The sequence below is a fragment of the Haemaphysalis longicornis genome, unplaced genomic scaffold (genome assembly GCF_048455015.1).
Source record: "Haemaphysalis longicornis isolate Haplotype H1 unplaced genomic scaffold, Haemaphysalis longicornis Haplotype H1 scaffold_8, whole genome shotgun sequence".
In the NCBI taxonomy this organism is placed as follows: Eukaryota; Metazoa; Arthropoda; class Arachnida; order Ixodida; family Ixodidae; genus Haemaphysalis; species Haemaphysalis longicornis.
In genome coordinates, this window is record NW_027526445.1 from 132,557,715 (window position 1) to 132,584,479 (window position 26,765).

Genomic DNA, 26,765 nt, shown 5'->3' on the forward strand with positions numbered 1-26,765 from the left:
CGATCAAGCTTGTTTTTTCTTTTTGGCTTTTTTTCTATCCCTCTCTCTGACATTTTAAAGGTCGGGGCCGGGGGAAGGTAATGGATGTTCGGAAGGAGGAGGACATGATGTCATAGCAGTGGGTCCCACTCCCGGCGGGAGTGTGCGCTAATCGAATTCTTGAACAGCGCTCGCGCCGCTCTGTTTCGTCCCGCCGTGGAGCGTTCTATTCGGGAACGTTTCCTCGTCGCCGCCGGGGAGAACAGCGAGGGGAGGTTCGACGATATCGAACGCAAACTTGCGCCGTGACACTTTGCCGGGCGTATATACATTGGTGCTTCAGCGTTTTCGTGCACACACACACGCGCACACGCGCACACGCACACGCACACGCGCGCGCGCACGCACGCACGCACGCACACGCACGCGCACACGCACGCATACCTATCGTGCGAATTCGCCTGTTGGCAAGTCGCTGATTTGTTTTTTTTTTTTTGTTTTTGTTTTTTTGCTGCGTCATTTCTTTTTTCATTCCTACGATCGTATTCAGGATTTTTTGTTTTTGTATCTGAGCAATATTTCTCTCGTTTTTGCCATTTCCCGGTGTTGTGCGTTCGCTAAAAAGCTTTCGGCGTGTTCACGTTCCATCGGGGGTCAAACGAGAAGGCAATGCAGCTGACCTTTACTCGCCGGGGTTCAGAAGTTGCGCGCATGTCTGTTTTCAAGCTACCACCTCTCGTTCAGCCTCTCTTGCGCGTGTAGGGTTTTATGCGCCCGTCTTCTCCCGGACACCGTTTATTCGTGCACGCTTCAAAATTGCGTTTGTCCCTGTGGGTTGCCAGTTTTGTTCGCGATAGATCGTTCTTGTTTTAATGTTTTGAACTGGGCGAATATGCCAGCGTTATAAACGTGTCGTAGTGGCCACCGTATGGAAACCGACGGACGCAGCCGATGCTTCTCCGCATTATGTGTATTGTTGCGCGCATTCTGCTCCTTTAAATGCGTGAGCATTTCAGTGTGCTATCGACGTGAAACCCTCCTGGACGTCCCTATAAGGCTCTGGGTGCCGCGCTTTTGCCGCACGAGGGAGTGCCATTAATAAAACACTCCCGGGGTCCGCGAATTTTTTTAAATGCAGATCATTTCAGTAACTCACGATGTCACCCGCGTTGACGTCCGTAGTCGTAGTCCGCACCCCTCCCCCTATACTATATAAAAAAAAAAAAACTATCCGGCGCCTGGTTTCGATCCCACGACCCTGCGGGCGGAACGCAAGGTACATGGTGCTCTACCCACTGCGCCACAAAGCCGACACCGAATGGGAGGCTACGAACGCGCCTTATATCCTTGACTCATTCAAACTACGTCAACAAGCTGCTGATACAACGCATTCACTACCACCAACTACCCAAACACTAAACGTTAACGCAATACACCCACCCCCTATGCGACGCATTTACTCGAGTCCCCCTCGCGGGGAGATGGGCCCAATTTTTTTCACTAAGACCGCTCGTATTGCCTTTGGAGAAATGTCTTCGCGGAAATATATTTGGGTAAAGTGTTGGAGCCAGCTTTAAAATGGCTCGGTGTATGAGGGGGATACTTAGTGCTTCGCTGGCGCCTTCAGACCTCTTGTATTTGCCGTATAGATGTATTCCCATTGGTGCAATTTAAAAAGTGTTGGCGTATAGCACAGCGCCTTGCGGATTTATCCGACAATTCCGACTGGGTAGTCTGTGTAACCGATTTTTTTTTTCTTTTTGCTCTTGTCAACGCTCCTTATAATGCGGAAATTTTTATTTTGAGAATCCTGATAACATGTGAGCGCATCAGGCTGATGGGGCACGTATACGCAGTCAGCACCTGTTTGAATGGGGGGCTGCAGTGAGGACGCGCTTAAAACCGCTCCATAAAACGAGGACAATGTGTGGGCGCGAAGATGCAGTAATTTTAAGCATAGTTTTTGTAAATAAATTTGTCACATACAAGCCGTGCGAAATAGCTGCCCTTTTGCGCGGCATCTGCGCGCAGAGTGTATACCTGCATCAATCCGCTGTGCGTAGACAATGGGCTAGATCGTGTATTCTTCAGTGGCCCTGTAATGTTCATGTCGTTCAGAAACCGCTTTTGGGATGACAAAGCGTGTGAGCAGTTGGTTGGTTCTAAGGGACTCTGGTTCTACGCATACGCAGACTGCCTTCACAGTGTAGGGCAGGTCATGTAGTGAGGATGGGGGGACAACAGGCGGGTAGGTTGTAAGCGGATGCTAAACGAAATAGGGCCATACGCCGCGGTGGCTTAGTGGCTAAGGCGTTGTGCTGCTGAGCACGAGGACGCGGGTTCGATTCCCGGCCGCGGCGGCCGCTTTTCTGATTGAGGCAAAAAGCAAAAACGCCCGTGTGTACAAGATTTCGGCGCACGGTAGAGATCCCCAGGTGGTCGAAATTAATCCGGAGCCCATCCACTACGGCGCGCCTCATCGCCTGTGTCGCGTCGGTGCGTTAAACCCTACAATCAATCGAAGTCCAATGATTGTGAATTCTCGACCAGTCCTGGATGGTCCGCGAGCAGTCCGAGGAGTGCGTTCGGACCGGAAGTCCCGTAGGAATACATGGGAAAATCGAGCTCCCATGTGCAGCTTTCCCGCTCATGGCAGTCCTTTCAACAGTCATTACTCTGCAATTTTTTAGCGAAATGAAAAGTTCTTTTGCACAGCTAATATTTGGGGTGAATACTTGCTTTGTGCACAGTTTCAAGTCGCGCACTTTGCGCGACTGGGTTCCTGAGCCATGCGAACTATCCCATAGAAATGCATGGGGAGTTAGATTTGACAGTGAATTACACAAACAAATAGTCAGAAACCTGAAATATTCTTTTAGCGTTTTATTCTTCACGTTGGCTTCTAGCTTTATGCCAAATATAATTTTTCTACAGTGGTTTTGCTAGGTTCCCGAGAGGTTGTAATTTTGAGCGAGAAAGCTGGGTATGGTATCGCGTCTCTGGCAGTCGGTAGTTCGGTAGCTTGTTCGTGCATGTCCCACGAACAAGCTCGAAAGTTGCATGTCGCTGGAAAGCACAGAATTTTGTTAAAGATTTGGTTAAAGATGTTTCTTTCTGTCGAAAAGTAGGGCTCCTGAATGAATTATTTGCCGGGAATTTTTTTGGAAGCTTCATGCAAGACGAACGGCAAAAATGCATTCTTTTTTGCTGATTTTTGGTGTCGGGAGAAGAAAGGAGCCGCGTAAAGGCGCAGACCAAGTAGAATAGAATAGGCCGGCACAGCACCTGAGCGGCAGTTTTCCCTCTAGCACATACTGGTATGACACTGATGATGATGATGATGCAGCTGAACGTGGAATCCCCCCAACTGCGCGCGTGGTTTGAGTGCACGCACGCCGGCAAAGCTGTTTCCGTGCAGTCATTGGAATGGCTAATAGGGCGAAAGAGTCGGCGTCACACCAAGGCAGCCCGAAACGCGAGAGCGTGATTTTCATTGGTGGAGACACATCATGTCACTCGCAAATAACCCGTAGCGGCAAGAAGCCACGGAAGCACAGGCACGAGCGTGCTCGCGCGCCCCTGCCGACAGCGGGGGAGGACCCCAGTGCGTTCGGAAATCAGCCGGCTTGGTCACCGCCCAGCAGAGTCGTGCACCCTTGTCGAGCTTCCGCGAAGACACGCGATCACTACAAGCAGCCGGCAACGAGATCGCCGCCATGGCTGTCCACTTGCCGCCCCACTGGGACCATCGCCGGGCCGTCAGGTTCCTCAGGCTGAGTCGCAGGTGTCGCCATCCAAGACGGCAAGTTGCACCGTTTCGTGGGGGCTCTACCCGTGCGTGCTTTCTGTGAAAGAGGGTCGGGCATTGAGGCCTCCTTCGTGCGTAACCCTCTGGCCGCGGCTTCCGACCAGCTCAAGGAAGCGTTTCACGAGTGCTCAGCCGCGTCCCAACGCAGCAGCTGCCGTCATTCTAAGAGCTCGGCGACCGCAGAGCTAGGATTCTCCTGCGACGCATGGCCCAGCCCCTCGGCTCGCGCGCCCATGCCATGGATGGAGACGTTTTGCAGTGGTGCCTGCCCGTCGGACGTCCAGACGGGCCTGAGGACCGCGCCAACCGTGGACCCCCCCTTCGCTACAGTCCCTGGCGGACGAGGCCATGGAAGTTGCGAGCGTGGCCCCTCCACACGTTTCTGCCGTGACGGGGGCGCCGCCTGTCCCTTCTCTCACGCCGACCCTTGCCAACCGAGGAACGGCAGTAGCGTCGGCCATTGCCGCCCTTCACCACGAAGGGGCACGCTCGCTACCCTTGAGGGCCGCAGCTTGCCGAGGCGTGTCCTGTACGGGGTGACACGCAAGCCCATAATTCCGTACTGGCGCGAGAGCCCGGCATGCCACCGCTCGCGGCACAAGCGTGACATTTGCACCACGCCTGAACCCTGCTGCGCTCCAGGGGGCTAGACTCCTGAAACGGCTCATCCTTGTGCGGTTCGGGCCTGTGGCAAACTTGAGGAGGCCATAACCGATCGCCGCCGCCAACTTGCACAGTGAACGGCCACGTGTTCATCCGCAAGCAAGATGGACTGAAGCTGATGGATCCAGGAACTCCGACGCAGATGGGCCATCCGAGGACACGGAACCGCTTTCCACCCGCGAGGTGATGGACAGCGCAATGGCCGCAACATCGAGCCCTTGGAAATTGACATCGAATCATGACTAGACTCGTTCCTTGCCCCGAGTGGTAGATACCATTACCCGGGAAACTGGAATCCATCAGCCTCATCGAGAAGATCGTCCCACTGCTTGCCCTATTCCCTACCCGTGGCCTTCAGCAACACTTCTTCGGACACATTATTGCGTGGTACTAGCCAGCAAGGAAGCTCCGAAGATATAGGCTGCGACACAAGCTGGGATGCCTCAAGCTTGCTTCGCAGAAGACTTGTGCCCCGGCTACCCAGGCTACTGTACAGAATGTGCCGCACTACCAAAGACACTTACCAGTTCGTCCAGCAGATAACGAGGAGTGGAATTAAAGGGACACTGAAGTGATTTGTAGGCATTGTGTGGTCACTTGTGCAGAAGTCCCTAGGCCATATGTTTCCACACTCTGGGTGTGTTCGGGCTCTTGGCGCCGAACGCTCAGGAGCACACTATTACGAACTAATACTTTCTCGTAATACTAATAATAAAATTAATACTAATGCGAACTAATACTAACACTGCAAGACAGGCATCGGCATCTTCGTAAAGTTTGCGCGTCTGTCGATTTGCTCGAAATGATTTCGCTTCTGCCTCCCAGCACCGCGGGCTCTAACCATGACGCACAATTATGTTGACTGTATTGTTTATAGCCTCACTTTTTCTCTCAGGCGTGGTCTTTGAAACAGGCCGTTTTAGAGTCCCGTCACCTACCGTGCTTTCCTGTGAACGCTCTGAACGGTTCGTGAGCCAAGCGCCTTTTTTTATCTTTCCCGATCCTCGTCCTAGCCCAGAAGCTGGCGTGCAATGCTGTGCAACTCGGTCCTGCACGCGAGGGCACCCGCCAGAGATAAGGCCATTGACCTGGCTTTGGCCCCCGTGCCAAGTTCGTATGGTTTTGCCCAAGGGGAAGACACAGTTCGAAGGCTTCTTTTTTTTTTTTTTTTTTTTTTTTGGGGGGGGGGGGGGGCGCGATTTGATATCCATATGTGATCGATTGGCGCTGGAAGAATTTCCGCCAGTGCGCTGTTGTAATAAGGTCTAGAGTTGAGGGGGACTCCCCTGTTAACACTCTCATGGGACTTGACCCACGGCTTAAAAACGATCGTGCACCAATACAAAAACTTTTGCAGATCAATTTAAAGGCTCCAAACTCCGAACGGCTTAGTTTGCCTATTTCTGAAATATGTCACTTTTGTAGTGAAATACAAAATAAAACTCTCGCATGGAAGACCGCTAGCGCCGTGTAATGAAAACTATAGGTAATCTAAAATGCATTTCTTGTTTATTTTTTTATTTGAGTAAAGACGTGCAGTATTTAAAAAAAAGTAAACTATAGGCCATTAAGAGCGTTTTGATGGATGCTTTTTAAGCCCTTGGGTCATGAATTAGTAAGCCCCATGGGACAGTGACCAGGGGGGTCCCCCTTGGGGAACTGCGTTTGGCATGGACTACGGTTTAGGGATTTTTGGGTGTGGAAGCGCCGGTTAAATTTAATAGCATCTTCGATAAATCGCACCGGTGCACACCGGGGCGCCTTTTCATGCTCGATAAACCGCACCGGTGTGCACCATTTGTCCTCGATAAACCGGGGCGCACCGTCACGGGACAATTTTCGGTTGCACCGCCGCACACCGAGGGAGTCGAGGGTGCGCCGCGGTGAAATCCCGAGATACATCGCGGACGACGCCGGCGAAGCAGCTTCCTCCGCCGTCTGCTGTAACGACGGCGTATCGACGCACTCGTGTGAAGACGGAACGGGATGTACCTATATTGCTGCCGACAAGGATGGGGTGCTTGCAGATTCATCGGGCAACGATGCGACAGGCTCAGAACGGACGCTGTAACGGCCAGCGATTGTAAATGACGCGAAAGAAGGCTGCATGCATGGCCAGCCAGATGGAGCTTTGCGTTTGTTTCATTCGATTGAATTACGCGTACAATTACTGGAATGTCTAGACCACGAAGACCTACATGCTTTGCTGTAGCGGAAGGGCGGAACATAACAGGCGCTCGCGTTATGGCTGTCAGAACGATGATTAGCTTGTAGGTAGCTGTTTTGTGGGAACGGGGGTAGTACGTTGTCGCGCACCCGTGACGGATATCGGTTTTGTGTGCATGTAATCATTGGCCTTCAATAAATATCACTTTCTAATAGCCCTGTGTCTCATTACAGTGCTGTATTGCCACTTGTGAACGTTTTAAATGCAGAGCATTTCTTTAACTCACGATGTCACCCGGCGTTGTCGGCGTGCCTCGGCGTCCGCAACAGCCGTTCCAGGTGCACCCTCTCCCCCACTCCTCCTTTCCCGCATCACGCTACCCTCCTCGCTCTCAACAACAGGTCCGCACCCCTCCCCCTACACTATATAAAAAAATAATACTTACCGGCGCCTGGTTTCCATCCCACGACCCTGCGGGCGGAACGCGAGGTACATGGTGCTCTACCCACTGCGCCACAAAGCCGACACAGAATGGAAGGCTACGAACGTGCGTTATATCCTTGACTCATTCAAACTACGTCAAGAAGCTGCTGATACAACGCATTCACTACCTGTGGGCGGAACGCGAGGTACATGGTGCTCTTCCCACTGCGCCACAAAGCCGACACAGAATGGAAGGCTACGAACGCGCCTTATATCCTTCACTCATTCAAACTACGTCAAGAAGCTGCTGATACAACGCATTCACTACCAACTCCCCTAACACTAAACGTTAACGCAATACACCCACCCCCTATGCGACGCACTTACTCGAGTCCCCCTCGCGGGGAGATGGGCCCTTTTTTATGAGTCGCTTTCGTAGCTTAAGAGATGGCGCTTGGGTAGAACCGCCAGTTTGCCCTCCATCAATGCTCCATGCCGGTGCGCACCGTCGTGGGACACTGCACCGCGCCGGTTTTGTGGGTAACCTGGGGGCGTGTTTATTATAAAAAGGTTGTACCGGTGAGTCGTGCCAAATAGCATGTGCCGTAGGAGCTTGTCCACCGTGCTTGGTTGGTGTCAGTCGCTATCGGTTGGTACATGAATGTCGGAATATTAACGGAGCAGTAAAAAACTACATCCGTTGGTAACGCACGAGACAAGTATTGACATGCACTAGGGAAAATAAAATATGATTCAAGCCGGTTATCTGACGGTTTCGTGAAGTCGTGTTTGAGGTCGGAACGGGGCTCGTGGCTCTTGCATCGTTGTCGGAGAATTCTCGAAGAATTTTATTTTTTTGCCTATGGATACTCCAGTGGAAAATTTATTGTTCGCAGCTCTCATTATCCGCAGGGCTCGCTCGAAGTCACATAACGCTCCTGGAACGTCCGCTGAAGTTCCAAGAGGGGGCTTGACGAAAAGCATAGGGGTCGTTGTTCTAATTGCTTGCAAAAAAAAAAAAAAAAGGGGGGGGGGGGGGGGCGAGTTCCGTTAACTAAATAGAAACGCGTGTGACGTACAGGGGCCGCACTTTTACGAGGCTACTGGTAGGGGCCAGAGAACCCAGCGTTGCTAAAAAGCAAAGACGTGTGTATCCTCAAAGGAGCATGCATAAACGGGGAAGAAAAAAAAAGATGGCGGCGCAGCAGAAGAGTCAAAGAACCAAACGTGCGTCGATCGCTGCATGCTCGTCGCTTGGCCGTTCTTTCACCACCACACGAGAAACAAGCTAACGCGCGCACCCTCAGCGGGCTCGTTGCCATCCACTCCCGGGTCTTTTTTTTTTTTTTTTTTCCTTTTTATGCATTTGCTTTCGGTGTAATTCAATTTGGGCCGGTGACCGCTCCCTTCTGTTCGGACGCCGGGCGGAAGCAAAAAAAAAAAAAAAAATGGCGCTAGTGGGGGCGGAGAATAGAGGATGGAGAAAGCGGTGAGAGGGGCAGCGAAAGGGTAGCGTCAGCTTTTGTCTTTTTGGTTCTCGTGTGTGCGCACCCCGCTTAAACCGGGACTCTGGCGTTTGGGCTCAGTTGAGGCGCGGCGAGCGAGTTGGATACGACGTCCGCGGTTTTAGTTCTGTGCGCCCCAGTCACAGTGCAAGAACCCAGTGGAGGCTGTCTTTCCGAGCGGCCATGCTAATATCCGGGGGCTTGTCGCAACCGCACCAACAGCAGCTGCAACGGCTGCAAACGCGGTCCCCGTCGCCCATCTACGAGTGCGCCGGGTTTTCGGCACTGGCGGCTGATATTGACCCGACTTGGTGAGCTAACGGTTTATCTGCTTATCGCTCTTAGCTATTCATTTTCCCGAGTCGATTACCGCGAATGTCCCGCGGCGTCTTCATTTTCCTTGTAGACTTGGCCGGAGAAAAATTCACTTTACAAGTTTCCTTCGTTTTCGTTTTTTTTTTTCTCTCTCTCTCTCGCTTACGTTTGGTTATTTCGACATTGGCTTTGAAAATAGACGAAAGCTGGGGGGAAAATGATCGCAGACGATCACTTTGTGGGACGTGGCTTGCAGCGTCGGCTATTGAATTTCGCGGAATACCTTTCGCCCGAACATGTTACGGGCCCGGCCCACCTCTCAAAATTGCGTCTGTCGGTGTGTAAAGCCCGTCAATGAAGGTTGCAAAGCAAAGGATTGCGGCGTGATAGAGAACGTTGCTAGACAACGCCCGGGGGCGTCGGTGTGTGACGTTGCTTCCGCCAGTGGAAAGTGCGGTAGCTGCACAGAGGACAATATAGAGTTATGGCAGAGCGGAGAACCGGTTCCGGTACGGTACCCGGTACACCTGCACACGCGCACAACCAGTTTTCTGCGCAGTAGCGCCGGTCGCCTACCGGTTACCCTACCGGGACCGGTTCTCCGCTGTGCTATAACTCTCCAATATGGAAAGAAGCTGTTTTTTGCGTATATGTGGCTGTGTTCCGGCTTACGTGGCCTTACATTACACGAGACTGTTTTAACCGGGTCGTAGTAAGCATTACTTTGTTATTTTTTTTCGGCTATATTTCCCTCACCTGGTGGTCATTCGGGTTTTTTATAAACGAAATCCGGACATACGTGACTGCGGGCATTGATCTTGCTACTGTCCTGACTTAGGATATGCTCTCTTCTGCCTACGTGTAACGAACGTTTCCAGTCATGAACCTGTACCTCTAAGGTTCAAATGACGTGCTTGCGTTTTGACCTGCAGGGTTGGTTCTTGTACCTTGTATATGGTACCACCAGCTGTGGCTCGTCTCCCACGCGTGGGTGGCCGGGCCACCGCAGTCTCCGTTTTTTGGGGGCCGTTTCATGCTCCGGGAACCTTCCCGTGGTGTGTCTTCGGGGCGTTTTATATTGGGCGCTGTCAGTGCCTGAATAGTCTTGGGCAAGACGCTCTCTCCCCTCCTTATCAGGACGCGTGCGCCATAGACAGACCGTCTCCTTGCCAGGCTGCGGCGCGTGCCTCGTTGGTACCAGTATCTTTCGCGGAGCTGCGTAAAAACGTGTAGCGCAATCTAAAGGGCGGATTTCGCGTCGTCAGCGGTGCGCCCAGCCTCGTAATTTGTCGAGTGCTTTTCTTGGAACAGGGTCGTGAATGAATGATAGCGTGACCGATTTGCCTCGACACGGCAGCCCACACTTGACATTTTGGTCGTGTGTGTGTGTGTGTGTGTGTGTATGTATGTATATATATATATATATATATATATATATATATATATATATATATATATATATATATATATATATATATATATATATATATATATATATATATATATATATATATATATATATATATAGAATGTTCGAAGTACATGCAACGCTTGTAACCGATGGAACCTCCGGGGATATAGGCATTCGCCGTTTTGGACTGCATAGAACCGCACACGAGCAGCACAGGTTTTTTTTTTTTGTTGCCCATAGAATACCTATTCCGAGAGCAGTCCAGGACTACTCGCGAACTACTCCGAACCGTTCCGGAATGGCAAATCGAAGAAACGACATGTTCCGTCTTCTCGCTCGCTACATATATATATATATATATATATATATATATATATATATATATATATATATATATATATATATATATATATATATATATATAAACAGCGCTCGATTGACAGGAGTGCAGGGTTCTGGAAACACTGTAGCGAGCGAGAAGACGGAACATGTCGTTTCTTCGATTTGCCATTCCGGAACGGTTCCGAGTAGTTCGCGAGTAGTCCTGGACTGCTCTCGGAATAGGAATTCTATGGGCAACAAAAAAAAAAAACTGTGCTGCTCGTGTGCGGTTCTATGCAGTCCAAAACGGCGAATGCCTATATCCCCGGAGGTTCCATCGGTTACAAGCGTTGGATGTACTGCCGAACATTCTAGAGTTAAACACGAGAGACGCCGTCTATGCCTTCGTCCAACCTATGCGCGAACATACCGAAGCGTCGACGGATTTATACTGTCTGCTCGCGTCGATGCCCTCTTCACAGCAAGGAGCTGTTCTTATAACGACATCAAAAAGGGAATGCGACTACCCAGATTAGGGCCCGTGTATTACCAGCGGCTGCTATTGAGTTCTGGAAATCTATTTGCCTTAGTGGAAATGTTCTTGACATTCATGTTTTAGGAGTTATTGGCATTTAAGGCACGCGTTTCATGGGGCTAGAGTTTTCGAGGAACGCTTATAAAAGATGCGCTTTCAGAGGTGAGAGAATTTTCTGAAATATTTTTTGGGGATGCGCTTTTCGAGGTTTACTTGTGCCGAGAAAAAAGACATGGTAGTGGTATGTGATTTTTAAGTGCTCTTGCAGAAAAGGTTCCGGGCCTCCGGGTTTTGTCTCGAAAAATGAGCTTTCTGGTACCGACAAAATGAGTTCCAGAAGTTTCCGGGTGAATCGGTGCTGATTCATTTTCATTTGTGTATTGGGTACTCAACATCCCACGCTTGGATAATATATATATATATATATATATTTTTATGATGGCGCCACGTCCCGTGGTTGTGCAGACTTCGCACTTCTTTGCGATAGTATACAATGTCGCTGCCCGAAATGGTGGAGAATAGGCCAGTGTGTCGCAGAGTTCGCGTGGTTTCGTTTTAGGGGCGGAGCCGGTCGGGCTGTCGGAGTTGATTGATTGTAGGGTTTAACGCGCCGACGCAACACAGGCGATGAGGCGCGCCGTAGTGGAGGGCTCCGGATTTATTTTGACCACCTGGGTATCTTTAACGTGCGCCGAAATCTCGAACACACGGGCGTTTTTTCTCTTCGACTCCCCCAGAAAAGCAGCCGCCGCGGCCGGGAATCGAACCCGCGTCCTCGTGCACAAGCCACCGCGGCGAGTACTGTCGGCGTCTCATGTCGTTATCGCAACCGTCGTCTCATGTAGTCACGGTACTAAAACACCAGGACACTCGTTTACACCTCGCGCTGGAACGCTTGGTGCTTCAAAGACACGAGACTTTTACAGCAAAGCTGTATATCTGTACCCCCCAATGGTTCATCTCCGTTGGCAAGAACGCCAAGACGCCACGAATACACTTAATACACTGCATGCTTCGCCCCTCCCCAGGTTTCGCGTGAGTGCAGATGACCCGGGATTTTTTATTACTCAACAACGCACTGCGCGAAATTCTTACGGCCCCAACCGATCCCATTAAATATGAATGAAATCGGGCGTTTCGCCTTCGAACTTCGAACTGCGTTTTCCCCTTAAGCAAAACCATACGAACTTGGCACTGGGGCCAAAGCCGGGTCAATGGACTATTCTCTGGCGGGTGCACTGACGTGTAGGACCGAGGTGCACAGCAGTGCACGCCAGCTTTTGCGCTACGAGAACCGGATAGGGAAAGAATTGGCTCACTAACCGTCAGAGCGTTCACACGAAAGCACGGTAGGTGACGGGACACTAAAACGGCCTGTTTCAAAGACCACGCCTGAGAGAAAAAGTGAGGCTATAAACAATACAGTCAACATTATTGTGCGTCATGGTTAGAGCTCGCGGTGCTGGGAGACAGAAGCGAAATAATTGCGAGAAAGTCGACAGACGCGCAAAGTTTACAAAGATGCCTATGCCTGTCTTGCAGTGTATACTGAACGAGAAAGCATTATAGTTCGTAATAGTGTGCTCCTGAGCGTTCGGCGCCAAGAGCCCGAACACACCCAGAGTGGTGGAAACATATGGCCTATGGACTCCGGACCATGTATCTCCACAAGTAATCACGCAATGTTTACAATTCACTTCAGGGTCCATTTATTTCCACTCCACGATATCTGCTGGCCGAACTGGTGTCTGAAGTAGTGCGCCACATTCTGTACAGTAGCCTGGGTATCCGGGCCACAAGTCTTCTGTAACACAAGCTGGAGGCATCCCAGCTTGCGTCGCAGCCTATATCTTCGGAGCTTTCTTGCTTGCTATAGCACCACGCAATTCCCCTGGATGATGTGTCCGAAGAAGGATTGCTGAAGGCCACGGGCGGGGAATGGGGGCAAGCAGTGCGACGATCTTCTTCTCGATGAGGCTGACGGACTCCAGTTTCCCGGGTAATGGTATCTGCCACTCGGGGCAAGGAACGGGTTCAGCCATGATCCGGTGTCAATTTCCAAGGGCTCGATGTTGTGGTCATTGCGCTGTCCATCAGCTCGCGGGTGGAAAGCGGTTCCGTGTCCTCGGATGGCCCATCTGCGTCGGCGTTCCTTGATCCAGCAGCTTCAGTCCATCTTGCTTGCGGATGAACACGTGGCCGTTCACTCTGCAAGTTGGCGGCGGCGATCGGTTATATATCCTCCTCAAGTTTTCCACACGGCCGAACCGCACAAGGATGAGCTGTTTCAGGAGTCTATCCCCCTGGAGCGCAGCAGGGTTCAGGCGTGGGGCAAACGTCGCGCTTGTGCCGCGAGCGGTGGCATGCCGGGCTCTCGCGCCAGTACGGAATGATGGGCTTGCGGGTCATCCCGTACAGGACACGCCTCGTCAAGCTGCGGCCCTCAAGGGTAGCGAGCGTATCCCTTCGTGGTGAAGGGCGGCAATGGCCGACGCTGATGCCGTTCCTCGGTTGGCAAGGATCGGCGTGAGAGAAGGGACGGGCGGCGCCCCCGTCACGGCAGAAACGTGTGGAGGGTCCACGCTCGCAACTTCCATGGCCTCGTCCGCCAGGGACTCTAGCGAAGGGGGGTCCGCGGTTGGCGCGGTCCTCAGGCCCGCCACTGCAAAACGTGCCCATCCATGGCATGGGTGCGCGAGCCGAGGGGCTGGGTCATGCGTCGCAGGAGAAGCCTAGCTCTGCGGTCGCCAAGTTTTTCGAATGACGGCAGATGCTGCGTTCGGATGCAGCTGAGCACTCGAGAAATGCTGCCTTGAGCTGGTCGCACGCCACGGTAAGAGGGTTACGCACGAAGAAGGCCTCAATGTCCGAACCTCTTCCACAGAAAGCGTGCACGGGTAGAGCCCCCACGAAACGGTGCAACTTGCCTTCTTGGATGGCGACACCTGCGACTCTGCCTGAGGAACATGACGGCCCGGTGATGGTCCCAGTGGGGCGGCAAGTGGACAGCCATGGCGGCGATCTCGTTGCCGGCTGTTTGCAGTGGTCGCGTGTCCTCGTGGAAGCTAGACAAGGTTGCACGACTTTGCTGGGCAGTGACCAAGCCGGCTGATTTCCGAACGCACTGGGGTCCTCCCCCGCTGTCGGCAGGGGCGCGCGAGCACGCTCGTGCCAGTGCTTCCGTGGCTTGCCTCTACGGGTTATTTGCGAGTCACATGATGTGTCGCCGCCAATGAAAATCCCGCTCTCGCGTTTCGGGCTGCTTTGGTGTGACGCCGACTCTTTCGCTATAGTAGCCATTCCAATGACTGCACGAAAACAGCTTTGCCAGCGTGCGTGCGCTAAAACCACGCGCGCAGTTGGAAAGGTCCCACGTTCAGCTGCATCATCATCATGATCATCATCATCATTATCATCATCATCATCAGTTTCATACCTGTATGTGCTAGAGGAAAAACTGCCTCTCAGGTGCTGTGCCGCCCTATTCTATTCTACTTGGTGTGAGCTTGTACGTGGCTCCTTTTTTCTCCCGACACCAAAAATCAGCAAAAAAGATTCCTTTTTTTTAAGTGACTGGAGTTTGCCGTATAGCTAGCTGTGCGACTCTGCGTGGTCAACCTTGAGCTGCAAAAAACAGTGGGAAAGGGGCATTGCCTTTGTGCGTGTATGCATGCCGCAGCAGCATCACCGTGCGCGCTGTAGCCGGTGCCTTCCCTCGGCTATATTCAGTAAGCCCTCTTTATAACGTAATCTCGGGGTCAGAAAACTGGCCTCGTTGTAAATGATACTTCGTTTAAAGCGGGTATACATGTGCTTTGTTGACACTGGAGTGGAGGCAAATGAATACTTCGGATAAAGCGAATTCGTTTTAACGATCGGGGGTCCGCTGCACTGTAGCAAAAGCAGTGCGAAAATCTGCGCGAAAATCGGGCGAAATCGTGCGAAAAACCGGGGCATAATGAAGACTTCTGTAAATATCCCCGAAATAATTTGGAAATTCGATCAGATGTGCGGATGAAGGGGAATGCTGCCGAGAGCAGTGCACTGGTTGTCAGGATAATATGGGACATCATTGTGTATACGACGTACGGGACACGCGAAGCAACCTTTTTTCTTAGTCAAAGTTTACACATCTATACTTTACTGTGTTAATATGTCAAAGGTAGTATTTAAAATTTGCGCCGACGTCGAAAAAAGTGCAAGCGCTTTGTTTATGCATGCTGGCGCCGTTGGTGATTTTTTCTAGCAAGAAATTGTTTTATTCCGGGCTACACTAAGATACCACTGACGTTATATCCGTCACGGAAATGACGCCAGTACAACGAAGCAAGCGGCCTGTAAAGAGTGCACCCCTGCACACAGGGTCTTCTTGTGGGGAAGCAACCTTTAGCACCAACTAGTACATTATACTTAGGGTTGCTCTTTTGCGGGTTTTATATTTTAACACGAAAGTGTCTTATGCGGTGATACACCAAGATTTCACTGACGTCGTATCCGTCACGGAAGTGACGCCAGTACACCTTTGCCTAAGCGGCCCGCCAGCAGGACGTCGCTCGCCAAGCACACCCACCAGACAGCCGCCGACCCGAAAATCATGCTCAGCGGCAGATTTCGCTGTACATTTCAATCGATTCATGATTTTCCGATTCCTATGACAGAGGAATCAACCAGCTTTTCTTTTTTGGTCGATTGCTAGTGTTGAGACTCGCGGTCTCGGTTATAAGCGATTTTCGACGCATTCGCTGGCGTCACACGCGACTGCAGCGCTCCACTTCGAGGTAGGTTTTGAGCGGTTTCTTCGTAGCTTGGGTGGGAATGTGAAGTGTGCACTGCCGCTCCGTGCACGCGCGGCGAGGGTTTCGCTCCTTTGATTGCGAGGCCGGATCGCCCGGAAGGCTCATCCAGAGGAGCTAAACAAGGCTCCGCGTCCAAGGTGCTCGACTATCTCGTTCGTTGGATTACAACCAGGAGGATATATATATATGAAACTCTTCTCGGGTTTGACGTGAGTTCTCCACTAACCTCACAAATGTATACTTTTATAATATCACGCCATGTGGCCGAGAGGTTTGGTGGAAAATAAGGCTAAAAACATTCCCCGCATTTCCCCGAGGGGAAGAATATGAAAGTGCGAATGCACGAGTTGAATTTGCGCGGTTCGGTAATGTTCGCGAAAGAGAGATCACACACACACACACACAACTGCAAAGAAAGAAAGATGCATTTATTCACAGACACCTATTTGTGTTGTCGTTGTACTTGATTGCTAGAGCGGATCTCAGCTTTGAAATTTCGTGTCAGTACTCCTTTAAGCAGGTGCATTAGCCCTTCTCACGCCCGATTCTTGGCCAATCCCCCACGTGGGTATGTGCCATGTCAGCGGCCAGGCAGCGCGCGCCCATCTCCCCCCGTTGCCAAGGAAGACGAGGAGATTCCTGGCTAATCCCCACGTGGGTATGTGCTATGTCAGCGGCCAGGCTGCGCGCGCCCATCTCCCCCCGTTGCCAAGGAAGACGAGGAGCGCGCGCACCCGCAGCTGTTGCTATGCGGACGGCGGCGGACGCTTCAGGCTCGCTTAAGAAGTGCATTCGCACTTAAAAACAGCTTGCAGTATGCAAAAACAATTTGGGGGATTGGGGATCGCCGTCGTCTGGTAACTTACTGCAATAGTCGCCGGACTGGTCCAAAACCCTTAGGTTGGCTGTTCGTACTTTCCACGTAAAAGAGCGAGCGACGTCGAAGCAGAGTTCCGCCAAGGCCGAGTTCCAAGCATCCAATAAGCACATCACTGTGCTGCGGGATGCGTGGACTATAGAATGCGCGCACTATAGACTTCAAGTACGGGGTCACTTTAATGATGGTTTTTTTTTTTTTTTTTTTTTTTTTTTTTTTTTTTTTTTACAATTCGCCGTTCGTTTGGAGCCACTTTCAGAAAACGAGTACACGATGTCGCTTCACGGGCCAACTTGTCCGCGGCTTCGTTTCCGAGCACTCCGACATGGGAAGGAACCCACTGGAAGCGAACGCTAATCCCATTTTCATTTAGCTGCTGAAGGAGACGTAGGGAGCGTTGGCAAGTTTTATCCGCGGGAAATCCGAGCTGCAAAAGTTGTAGGGCTGACTTGAAATTCGTAAGAATTGCCGCACGCCGCACCGGAGGCGGTTTGACCTTTTTCAAGGCCGCCTCAATCGCTATACATTCCGCCTTTGTAGATGATGTCAAATGGTCAATGCCCACACTACAGATCTCTTTGGCGACCACAACAGCAATTTTGTGCTACCAAAGGAATGAAGAGGACCGAGGCATCCTTACTGTTCCGCACCCGGACCAACTCAGCGCGGACACCGGCGTGGCTTCATAAGCTGAACCTCATCTCCTCACCTCTGTGCGCAACGTGTTGTGTAACAGGTGACATCGGACACTTTCTTTTGGACTGCCGAGAGCATGCGATGGAGAGGCTAGCTTTGTTTAAGGAACTTCAAAGGAGAGCCGCTCCGCATGACTCCTTGGATGATATAGTTTTTCCTATAGGCCATTGGATCACCATGAGAGACATTTTGCACCTGATCCTCGGGTTTTGAGCAACACACGCCTCAGTGACTCCAGGTAATTTCCCGCGCATAGCGGCAAAAATGCGCTGATCGGGGGAGCAGTTGCCGGCATATCACGTTAGTAAACATCATCACCACCACCACCACCACTACGGAGCCACTGGCGGTAGATCTTTTTACTGCAATCTTGTCAAGCCGGTGCGTTCTTCGTAAACGCCGTGTGGTTGCAGCGCATCATCGCGATCTGAATAGGAATAACAGTAAACGCGAAGCAATTGCCAAGAAGACATGCGCTGTCTATGCATCGTTGGTGTCTTTTGTTGTCCCCGTTTAAATTGCAATGTCACGTGGTAGTTTAGCGATCGCGAGATTTTTGAAACGCCGACAGCTGCGTGTAGCCGCCTGCCAGCACCTTTGCGAGGCCTGCGGGTCAATCGGGAATCTGTTGGTTGGTTGGTTGTGGTTTGCGGGGAAGGGAAAGGAAAGGAAGTTCCCTGCGGATATTTCTGAGCTCGGCAGGGAGCTCACCTGCATACAACCCAAGATGGGGGCTTCACTGCAAGCGTATTCACAATGAGGGAAAGCCAACTTTGAGGAGAAGGGCATGACGGGGCTGATGGTCTGTTGGCAGCCTGGCGGCCTAAATGTCAACATTGGAGCACAAACCTATGGGCGATAAGTTGTTCACAAACAGAGCACTAACTACGGCCATGGATCAGCCGCGGCGGTGAACGCGAACCAAAAGCAACTGCTGTAAGAGAGCACGATAGCAAGCGTCGGAGCAATCAAAAAAAATTTGGAAACTCGCAAGCGGAAATTTTGAGATAGTGCGTAAGCATGTTTTTTGTTGTTCAGTGTTCAACTCCGCGCATACGTACTTACGATCCTTTTATTGAATAACCCGCATGGTTGATGTATTACGAAGCGCGTACTGACGCGTTGCTGACGGGCTGGCGGGCAGTTTGGTGGGGGAAATTGTCGCGTAGCATTCTCTGGCGAGCCCGCCCGCCGCCCCCCTCCCCCCCCCCCCCCCCCCTCTCCCACAGCTCGGACAGTGTAACGCCCTGCATTTCCATAGAAATGCAGATCTGGCAGAAATTCCGCCTTTATTCGGTATAATAGCGTTAATGGGGATAATTGGTGGGACAGAACTTTTAAAATTAAAAAAAAAAATAAGAGAACTAGAAGAAATAACATTTCCACAAAAATGACCTTGCAAAATCAAAAATACGTACTATCTTGTACATCTCCCCCTCAAGGCCGAATAAATGAAAAAAGTCCGGAAAAGGACGCTGGAAATACGAATAAACAATAGCGTAAATGGAGCGACTGGCCGTACGCTTTGCTTCTGCCGAAAAAAATACATATTTAGCAAGGTAGAGGCACTTTAGCGCTATAATTGTACGAATTTACATCATTGGAGAAAAAACAAAAAACTTCGAAAGAATAAAATAATCCGAAGTCTTTCGCTACTCATTGGCATATTTGGCTGCGAAGAGGAACTCGGACTAGACAAGCAGCATAAGAATGTTACGCATTAGTAGAGAGTCCTCTGAATTTCTGCGTTTTCTTTTTTTTTTTTTTTAAGCGAAACCTTGTAGATGCGAACGTAGGGGTGCTTGTGCCTCGGAACTGACGGGGGAATCCCGGGGAAAGCGTGCGGAGAATGGCTACTTTGAGCGCTGCGCGTGCCGCTCGAAATAAAGGGGGAAGAGCGTTTCACCAGGCGGCGCCTACCAACGCCACCGCCTACGCGCAATTGCGCGCTCGCTTTCTCCTCCTGCGCTTCCGGATGGCGCCGGCGGGCAGCAGCCGAGGGCAGTGACGCATACTCGGGCGCACTCACTCCGCGTGCCTTTTCCGAGCGCTCCGTTTTCGCCGCGCGGCACTCAAATACCTAGAGGCAACCACGTGTGTAGGGCCTTGTGATTTCCCCCTCATCTGCGCTTCGTGTGTGTTACCACCACCACCGATGCTACTTCCTATTTTCACCTTTTAATTTTCGTTTTGTTGCGGGCTAAATGCTTTAGTGGGTCGCGTTTCTTCCGATGAGAAAACTCAAACCAGCGGCCTGACGGTCGTCTAGGTGGTGTCGGCATACCCAGCGGCGCTGTTGCTTGCCGGGCGTGCGCCGCAATGTTGCCGAGGCTCTAACCCCCTTCTCGGCGTTGGCGTCTCCCTTTCTCGCTCTTTGTCTTCTTTTCGGCCGGCGAGAAAAAATGTAGACGCACGCGTGGCAACGCGGAACTTGGCGCCCATTCTGGGGGCGCTCTGGAGCAGTGACCACGCGCGTGGCTTTAAAAATACAGCCACGTAGATAGAACGCTTCTCAGACGGAGGGCTAAGCCGTTGGTTGCTCTCTGGCTTGGCGCTCTCCTTGTTTGGGGCTAACCTATTCCACGACCCCCCCTCCCTTTCCTTGGTGACGTATAATAGTATGCGTGCGTTCGCTGGGTGTACGCTTTTCAGGGCTTCAGAGGAGGGGCTACCGCGGCCATCTGCGGTGAAGCGCCTGTTCAAGTGCACAAGTCAGTTCTCGTTCTCTCACAATTCTCACACGCGCACACTCCGAAGGTCTTGGGTTCGGGTCCCACCCCGGGGAGCATGTTTTGCTCCTTTTTTTCTTTTTGAAATACTGATAAGGGACTTTAAAAGTGACCTACTTTTCCGTATGCCTTCCTCGTTACTGTGGCAATATTGTGGCGGCACATACATTCGTGCAGAAAATTGAGTGCCTTCTAGGGCTAATGACAGAATGAATGTGAATCGTACAGCATTTACGGGTTGCATCTTCAAGTCAGCGCGTTTGTGCACGGGTGGTAATATGGAAGCTTGGACTGTATTCCCCAAATTGTGCTCCGCGGTGGCGCTTGGCGACACTAGTTCCGCATGTGATGGATTTGATCTGTGTTTAGTTATACGTGCGCAGCCTACTTGTCTGGTTTGCCGTCCTTTTGAAGCGTGAATTCCATGTACTCGTCGTATGTAAAGTGTGGTGGCGAGCTAGGAATTGCAGTTTCGTCGATGAGTAGCCAATGAACGCCCCTTATACCTTTAGAGACGGTAGTCTATACGCAGCTTGCAGCTGCCATGACCGTGCACGCGTGCGCCAAAGCCGACGGCAGTAAAGAGCTGTGGTGACGGCGTGTGCAAGCCACGTGTATACCGTATTTATTCAAATATAGGGGAGTTTTTTTTTTTTTTTCAAAATTTGTAGTCTCATTCGCCTTATATTCGAAGCTCAGTAATATATATCCTTTGTCTGGGAACAGGGATGCCGGTTTTGGTGACGTGGTTGTGGATTATGTCCGCAGTTTGAGTGGTGGGTCGTCTAGGCCTTAAAGGGGCACTGACACAAAATTTTGAAGGCGAGATAACTTCGGAGATAGATTGGTGGGAACACATATACATCATCTGCAAAATATCAGCGGCGAATACAGCCTAGAAAATATTTAAAATCAATTTTAAAGTGTGCGAAACGCAACCGAGCAGCCAGCAGAGGACCACGCGCAATTGTAAATAAACAACATCCACACACGTCACGAGTTTGTGTTTGCCGCTTCCGCACTGCCGGCGCTTTTTGCCGGCTCGCCCGGCTCGCCGCTCCAATCGGAGGGCCGGAGGGCGGAGCTTCTGCTCTCGAGAACGAACGACCCGATCGTTGGCGGCGGAGGCGCCGTGATTTCGTCAGCTCATCGGGCAGTTGGCCACGACCAAAGTTCTACAGCGATTCCAGGCACTCTGTTTCTATTACTGTTTATTACCATTGGATGCGAAAACGCGGCGGAGGCACGAAAAGCCCACTGAGCTAGCCGCACGGTCGCTGTGCAGGCGGCGGCCACGGCCGCGGCCGGTGCAGGTAGCTCGAGTGATAGCTTGTTACCGCTGCACGAAATTGTCCCCAAGTCTCGACCATGGTGGCTTACATGAGAAAGGAGTTAATGATGCGATGGCGGGTTGCATTAAAAATTGTCATCTGCACCGCTTACGAGAGCGGCACGCGAATATCCGCCGCAGTGCTAAGCCGAACACATCTGTAGGCGGGCCTGTAGGCAGACCGGCCGGCTGCTCCCAGCGCGCATCTTGCCACCCACCGTCTCGAGCGTCGCGCGTCGTTCTTTAGCCGCGGTAGCATTTGCACTCGCAGCGCCTGCGTCACATCCACGGTCGTTTTTTAATTAAGCGCCTCACGAGATCAGTACGTGGGGGCATTCGCAGGAACTGCCGTCGATGCGGATTCGACAGTGCTACGGCGGCTCTGCTCTGTGATATCCCTCCGACGGTCACGTGGTCATTTGTTCACACAAAATCCACAAAATCCATCGTTTCGCGGCACTCGCTGAAACCGAAACTGCGACTGGCCGCATTGAAAATGCCTCTAATTAAACAACCGTCGCACGCTGAAGCAAATGAGGTTTCTACAGGTTATAAGTAGGTCACTAGCTACTTATCGCAACAAAAAAAACAAGATGCAAAATTTTTTTGTCAGTGCCCCTTTAATTGATCATGCGAGTGTTGGGCTTCCGCGCACCACCTGTAAGCACCTGGGCTGGGCGGATTCTTGACGTATACGCTGAATTCTCGCCTTAGCGAAGTCGCTTATTCCAACGCTCGCTTCATCCGCAGTTTACCGCGGTCGCGACTGCAGTGCGGAAAGAGCAAATCGCGTTCCTACTTTGGAAGATTTATCGCTTATACCGAAGTCGGTTACTTGCACCGAGGATTTTGTTGCAGTGAGAATTTTCTGTGTAGGTCTAACGGTAGGCTGTCGCCGCCCCCATGGGCCATAGTTTCATACTAACATACTAGAGGGAAATCCGGCGCTGCAATCGCGAGCCGCCGTGGACGCCGCCATTGCGGCTAGCGACGTTCCTCGCCTACTTGGCTCGGCTTGCCACGAGGCTTCTTTTTTGTCTCGTAGCCAAAATCAACAGAAAAGCAACAACAAAAAAACAACAAAATCAACAAACCAACACTTTCTTGTTCACCTAGCTTGTAAATAATCCCTGACAAATATACCTTTTTGTTGCTCCATTTGTATAATGACAAAACAAATTGGATTAATCTTTTACAGTAATATTGTTGCTTTTTTGGCGCCAAGGGCAACTTCTGAGCCCGTTCATGTTACTTGACGGAACGCTCACTGAAGCGCTGCTTCCCTCGACAGTGGCGCCAGATTTACCTCTAATATATATTAGTATGAAACTCTATACCCCCCCCCCCCAAAAAAAAAAAAAAAAAAAAAATACGTCGGGGGTATGTAAGCGAGATATGTTCGGGTGTTTGCGATCGCATATCGTTTGGTTTGGCCTACCCATCTGACAAGAGCAACGACCGTCGTATTCGTGTTCACGCCATGATCGGGAGCTCCAGCCGGAGGGGTCAGTATGCGCGTGGTTTAAGGGAGATATGCGGACATCTATGGCTCGCGCGGGTGAAAGAACTCTTAGCTACGTCGTTTTTTTCGCCGTCCGCGAATTGGTCCCCAGTTATGCCGTGGCTTAAACGAGACCGCCCCGACGAGATATCTCGCCGCTCCATTTTCGTACGACACGGAAGAAGCGGGGAAAGCGGCGCGGGCTTTATTACGGTCGAGGCCCCTCTAGCGAGCGCGGTCGCGTTTTCTGCGGTTCGACGACTCGGTCGGGGCAATCGTCGGCAGCCGAGGGAAGCTGTGGACGAAGTCGCTCACAAAGAAAGCGCGGCGATCTCGGAGGGCGGTGGGGGGGAAGTTAACGATGCGTGGTCGAGTGCAGGGGCGGTGGAATCGGGCATGGGGGATCGTTTCGAGAGAAAGATCGTGAGCGTCTTCTCTGCCGGGGCGTCGTGGCCGTCGGAGCGTGAGACCGCCAGTGGCCGGCGTCGGGGTTGCCGGACAGTGTAGCCGAATGCGAGCAGCGGCAGCAGCCGAAGGGCGGGCTTGGCAAGCGACGCGCGCGCTCGCTCCCCTGCTCCTGTGGCCGGACGGCCATCTGCTCATCTGCGCGTGGGGGAAAGAGTTTTCGGAAGAGAAAACACCTAATAGCAACGATTCTCGTTGACCATTGGTGTGGCGCTCTTCTTTTCTCCTCAAACACCTTGACAGGGGTCTGCCTCCTCGTCTCACTCGTGACGCCTCGGACGATCAAAACAGTGCCGAGTGGGTATACTACGTCTACGTTGTAGGAAGCCATATGCGAGGCATCGTGACCTAGGTGGTGTTTGTCCCGCGTCCGAACCTTCCCTTGTCCTTTAACCCGCCCTCTCTTCTGTGTTGTTACACCTTGGCGGCGATGGTCGTGCTTGGCCGGGCGGTGTCAAGGGCAGGCGCGGGCCGCTTTCTCCGTTGTTCCCAGCTGGGTGGCGTCGCGTGACCGCGGTCGCTCTCTCTCTCTCTCTCGCCGTCGTCAACCCCAAGAGCAGGTCTTGAAGAGCGTCGCCGGAAGAGCTTGTAGGCGCGTCGTCGAACGCTGCCGTCGCGTAATTCGTCGCCCCTTTGCGATTGACTCTGCCTCAAGACGTCGGTGCTGGAGGTCCCGACCGGCCAGCACTGCGACAAGTCGGGCAGAACCCGAGTGGGAGGACTGCAGGCATTCTGGTCTTCGCGGTGTGGCCTTGATCGTCAATTGTGCCCTCTGTTCACCCGCTCCTTCAGTCGGTGTCGCTAGTCGGGTCAGGCGAAAGGGAACCGCCCGGTGGGAAAGATAGATTCCGAGTCAAGAGATCCAAAGAGTCAAAAGATCCAAAGAGTCAAAAGGTCCAATATTGGATCTTTTGACGCGTTGGATCTTTTGACTCGTTGGATCTTTTGACTCACTGTGGACCTTTCGACCCGTTGGATCTTTTGACTCGTTGGATCTTTTGACTCGTATTGGACCTTTTGACGCGGCTAAGGCGAGTCAAAAGGTCCAACGAGTCAAGAGGTCCAATATTAGACATTCTGACTTCTGTCTTTTGACGGGGCTATGGCCAATCAAGTGATCTAGTCTCTTTATGAGCCTCACCTTGGCGTACTTTTGTTTGCTAAGGGCCAAGATTATAACTCCGTTGCCTCTTCGTTTTCCCTACAAGGAGCGTGTTCATTCGTTCTAAGCACCAATTTCCGAGCCATATATGCTAGTCTTTTTTTCAAGTATATGCATGTTGCTCTCATACAAAAATACGTTTGCGTCACGGGCATGGGAAATTATTTCAGTGGTTAAGCGAACATTAGCAATGCCATTAACCGGCTCCGGTCTTTTCAGTATAGGGCGTTTCGGTTTCGGGGCCTTTCGGTACACGGAGCTTTCGGTACAAAAACCAATTCAAGCGTGCGTTGCAGACAGCAAGATGTGTGCGTCGTAGCAGTTGTAGACACAAAATCTTATTTATTACTCGTGTTCTTGCTCGTAATTCTGCGTTATTTTAACGTAGTGAAAAGGTCTTGCGGCATTCCCAAATGAAGCACTATTTATCTGCGGCCTTGTTGCCGTAATAACTGTAGCTTTGAGATATTATTTTTGTGTATATTGCTTTATTTTTAGCGACTTATTATCACCATATCTTTGTTTAAAAATCAGTGACGCTAACAATTTTTTTCCCTTTCGAGTACCTGTGATAAAGCTGCGTAATTGATCGCCTTCGCTAGGGGATAGGAACCAGTCGCTTTCTAACTCAATCACAAACAACTTGTAATTTTTTGGCATTTTGCATCCATGTGCTCTTCTGTTTGCTGGTAACACAACGCGCATAATACCTTATTACGGATGCGTTACCAAGGGCACCTTCTCTACCTCACCGGACGTTTCTGTCTCGGCGTCACCCCCATTTCCAGGAAATCGGTGTGTTGAGTGTGTTTGTGGTTTGAAATGCCCAAAGGCATTGTTAATGCTTTCTGGAACATACATAGATTTAATTTGCAGAAAGAAGAGGTCATTTGTCATTTTCGGCGTTCTTCCTCAAAGCATACTGGCCATGCCATATTTTGGCCGTGGCTTTGTTCTTTTCCGAGACCAATGTCAGCATCAGCTCCCCACCGCCTGTAGCTCTCTAGCTGCACAAAATGGAAAATAGAAGCGAAGCCACACAAGCAGGGGTTGGCACTACACTATCGAGAGTGTAAAAAAAGAGACACGCGGACTGCAACTAGCGGCTTCAGGTTATCATGACGTACTTCAACTCAGGTCGCCTGGAAACCTAGTAACCAGCTTCCCAACCAATGTAGCACTGCTATTCGAACTCTTGATTTTTTGTGGGTGTAATCATGAGCCATATAAGGGTCATTTATTTGATGGATATTGACTTTGATAAACGAGATGCAAGAACATTTGTCCGGAATATTTTCAGCAGCAATCATACAAGTCAGCGCAGCGTAGCCGAACATGAGCGACATGTGGTCGTGGCTCGTCGACACCGCTGAAGCTCACTTTCTACGTAAGCAATAACTACCAAAATTTTTCTAATGTAGTAGTATCAAATGACAGAGGAGCGAGAAATGAGAACAACCTGAGAAAATAATCAGAAATAAAAACAAGCTTGATGAATGGTGTTGTTCATAACGTTCAAATTAGCCACGGCTTCATTCGGCGCGCCAAGTGCAAATCTTCTGCATTTAGAAGTGAAAGTTCAAGTATGGGAGCGAAAATAACACTGAAAATACAATAAAATGACGCAGTCTATAAATTGCACACCCTAGCCATGGCTCCGAAGGTTCTCATAATTCGTCGGACCTTCTGACGCAGTTTCGGAATTATTGGACCTTTTGACCCCTTGGATCTCCTGACTCGTTGGATGTTTTGACTCGCTTTGGACCTTTTGACTCATTGGATCTTCTGACTCTTTGGACCTTTTGACCCACATTGGACCTTTTGACCCGTTGGATCTTTTGACTCGGCTGTCACGTGATTATTGGATCTTTTGACTCTTTGGACCTTTTGACTCTTTGGATCTTTTGACCATAAGCGGGAAAGATTGGCCTGTTGTTTGGAGGCCATGTTGAACAGCTTGCAGGCCGCAAGTGTTGCATCTATCGGCTGGACACGTTTGTCCATGAGACGCGGTTCGCGACCCCGCACTCCTTTCTTCTCCACCTCCGCCACCTCTCTTGGATCCTCTTGCTGCCTCCGTGT

At 51.1% G+C, this 26,765-nt stretch overlaps 1 protein-coding gene across 4 annotated transcripts in view; it reads left to right on the top strand.

Moving 5' to 3' along the window:
- The window catches only part of Ena (ENAH actin regulator enabled), a 119,934-nt gene that overhangs the window by 50,028 nt on the left and 43,141 nt on the right, over positions 1-26,765 (top strand). Inside the window, exon 1 of one of the 4 annotated variants that reach the window (XM_077680405.1) lies at positions 8,641-8,856. The exons of the other annotated variants lie outside the window; for them this stretch is intronic. Within the exon in view, the coding sequence (XP_077536531.1) occupies positions 8,729-8,856 (128 nt within the window). The 5' untranslated portion in view covers positions 8,641-8,728. Of the gene's footprint in view, positions 1-8,640; positions 8,857-26,765 lie in introns of those variants that run through there. 4 annotated transcript variants of the gene reach the window in all.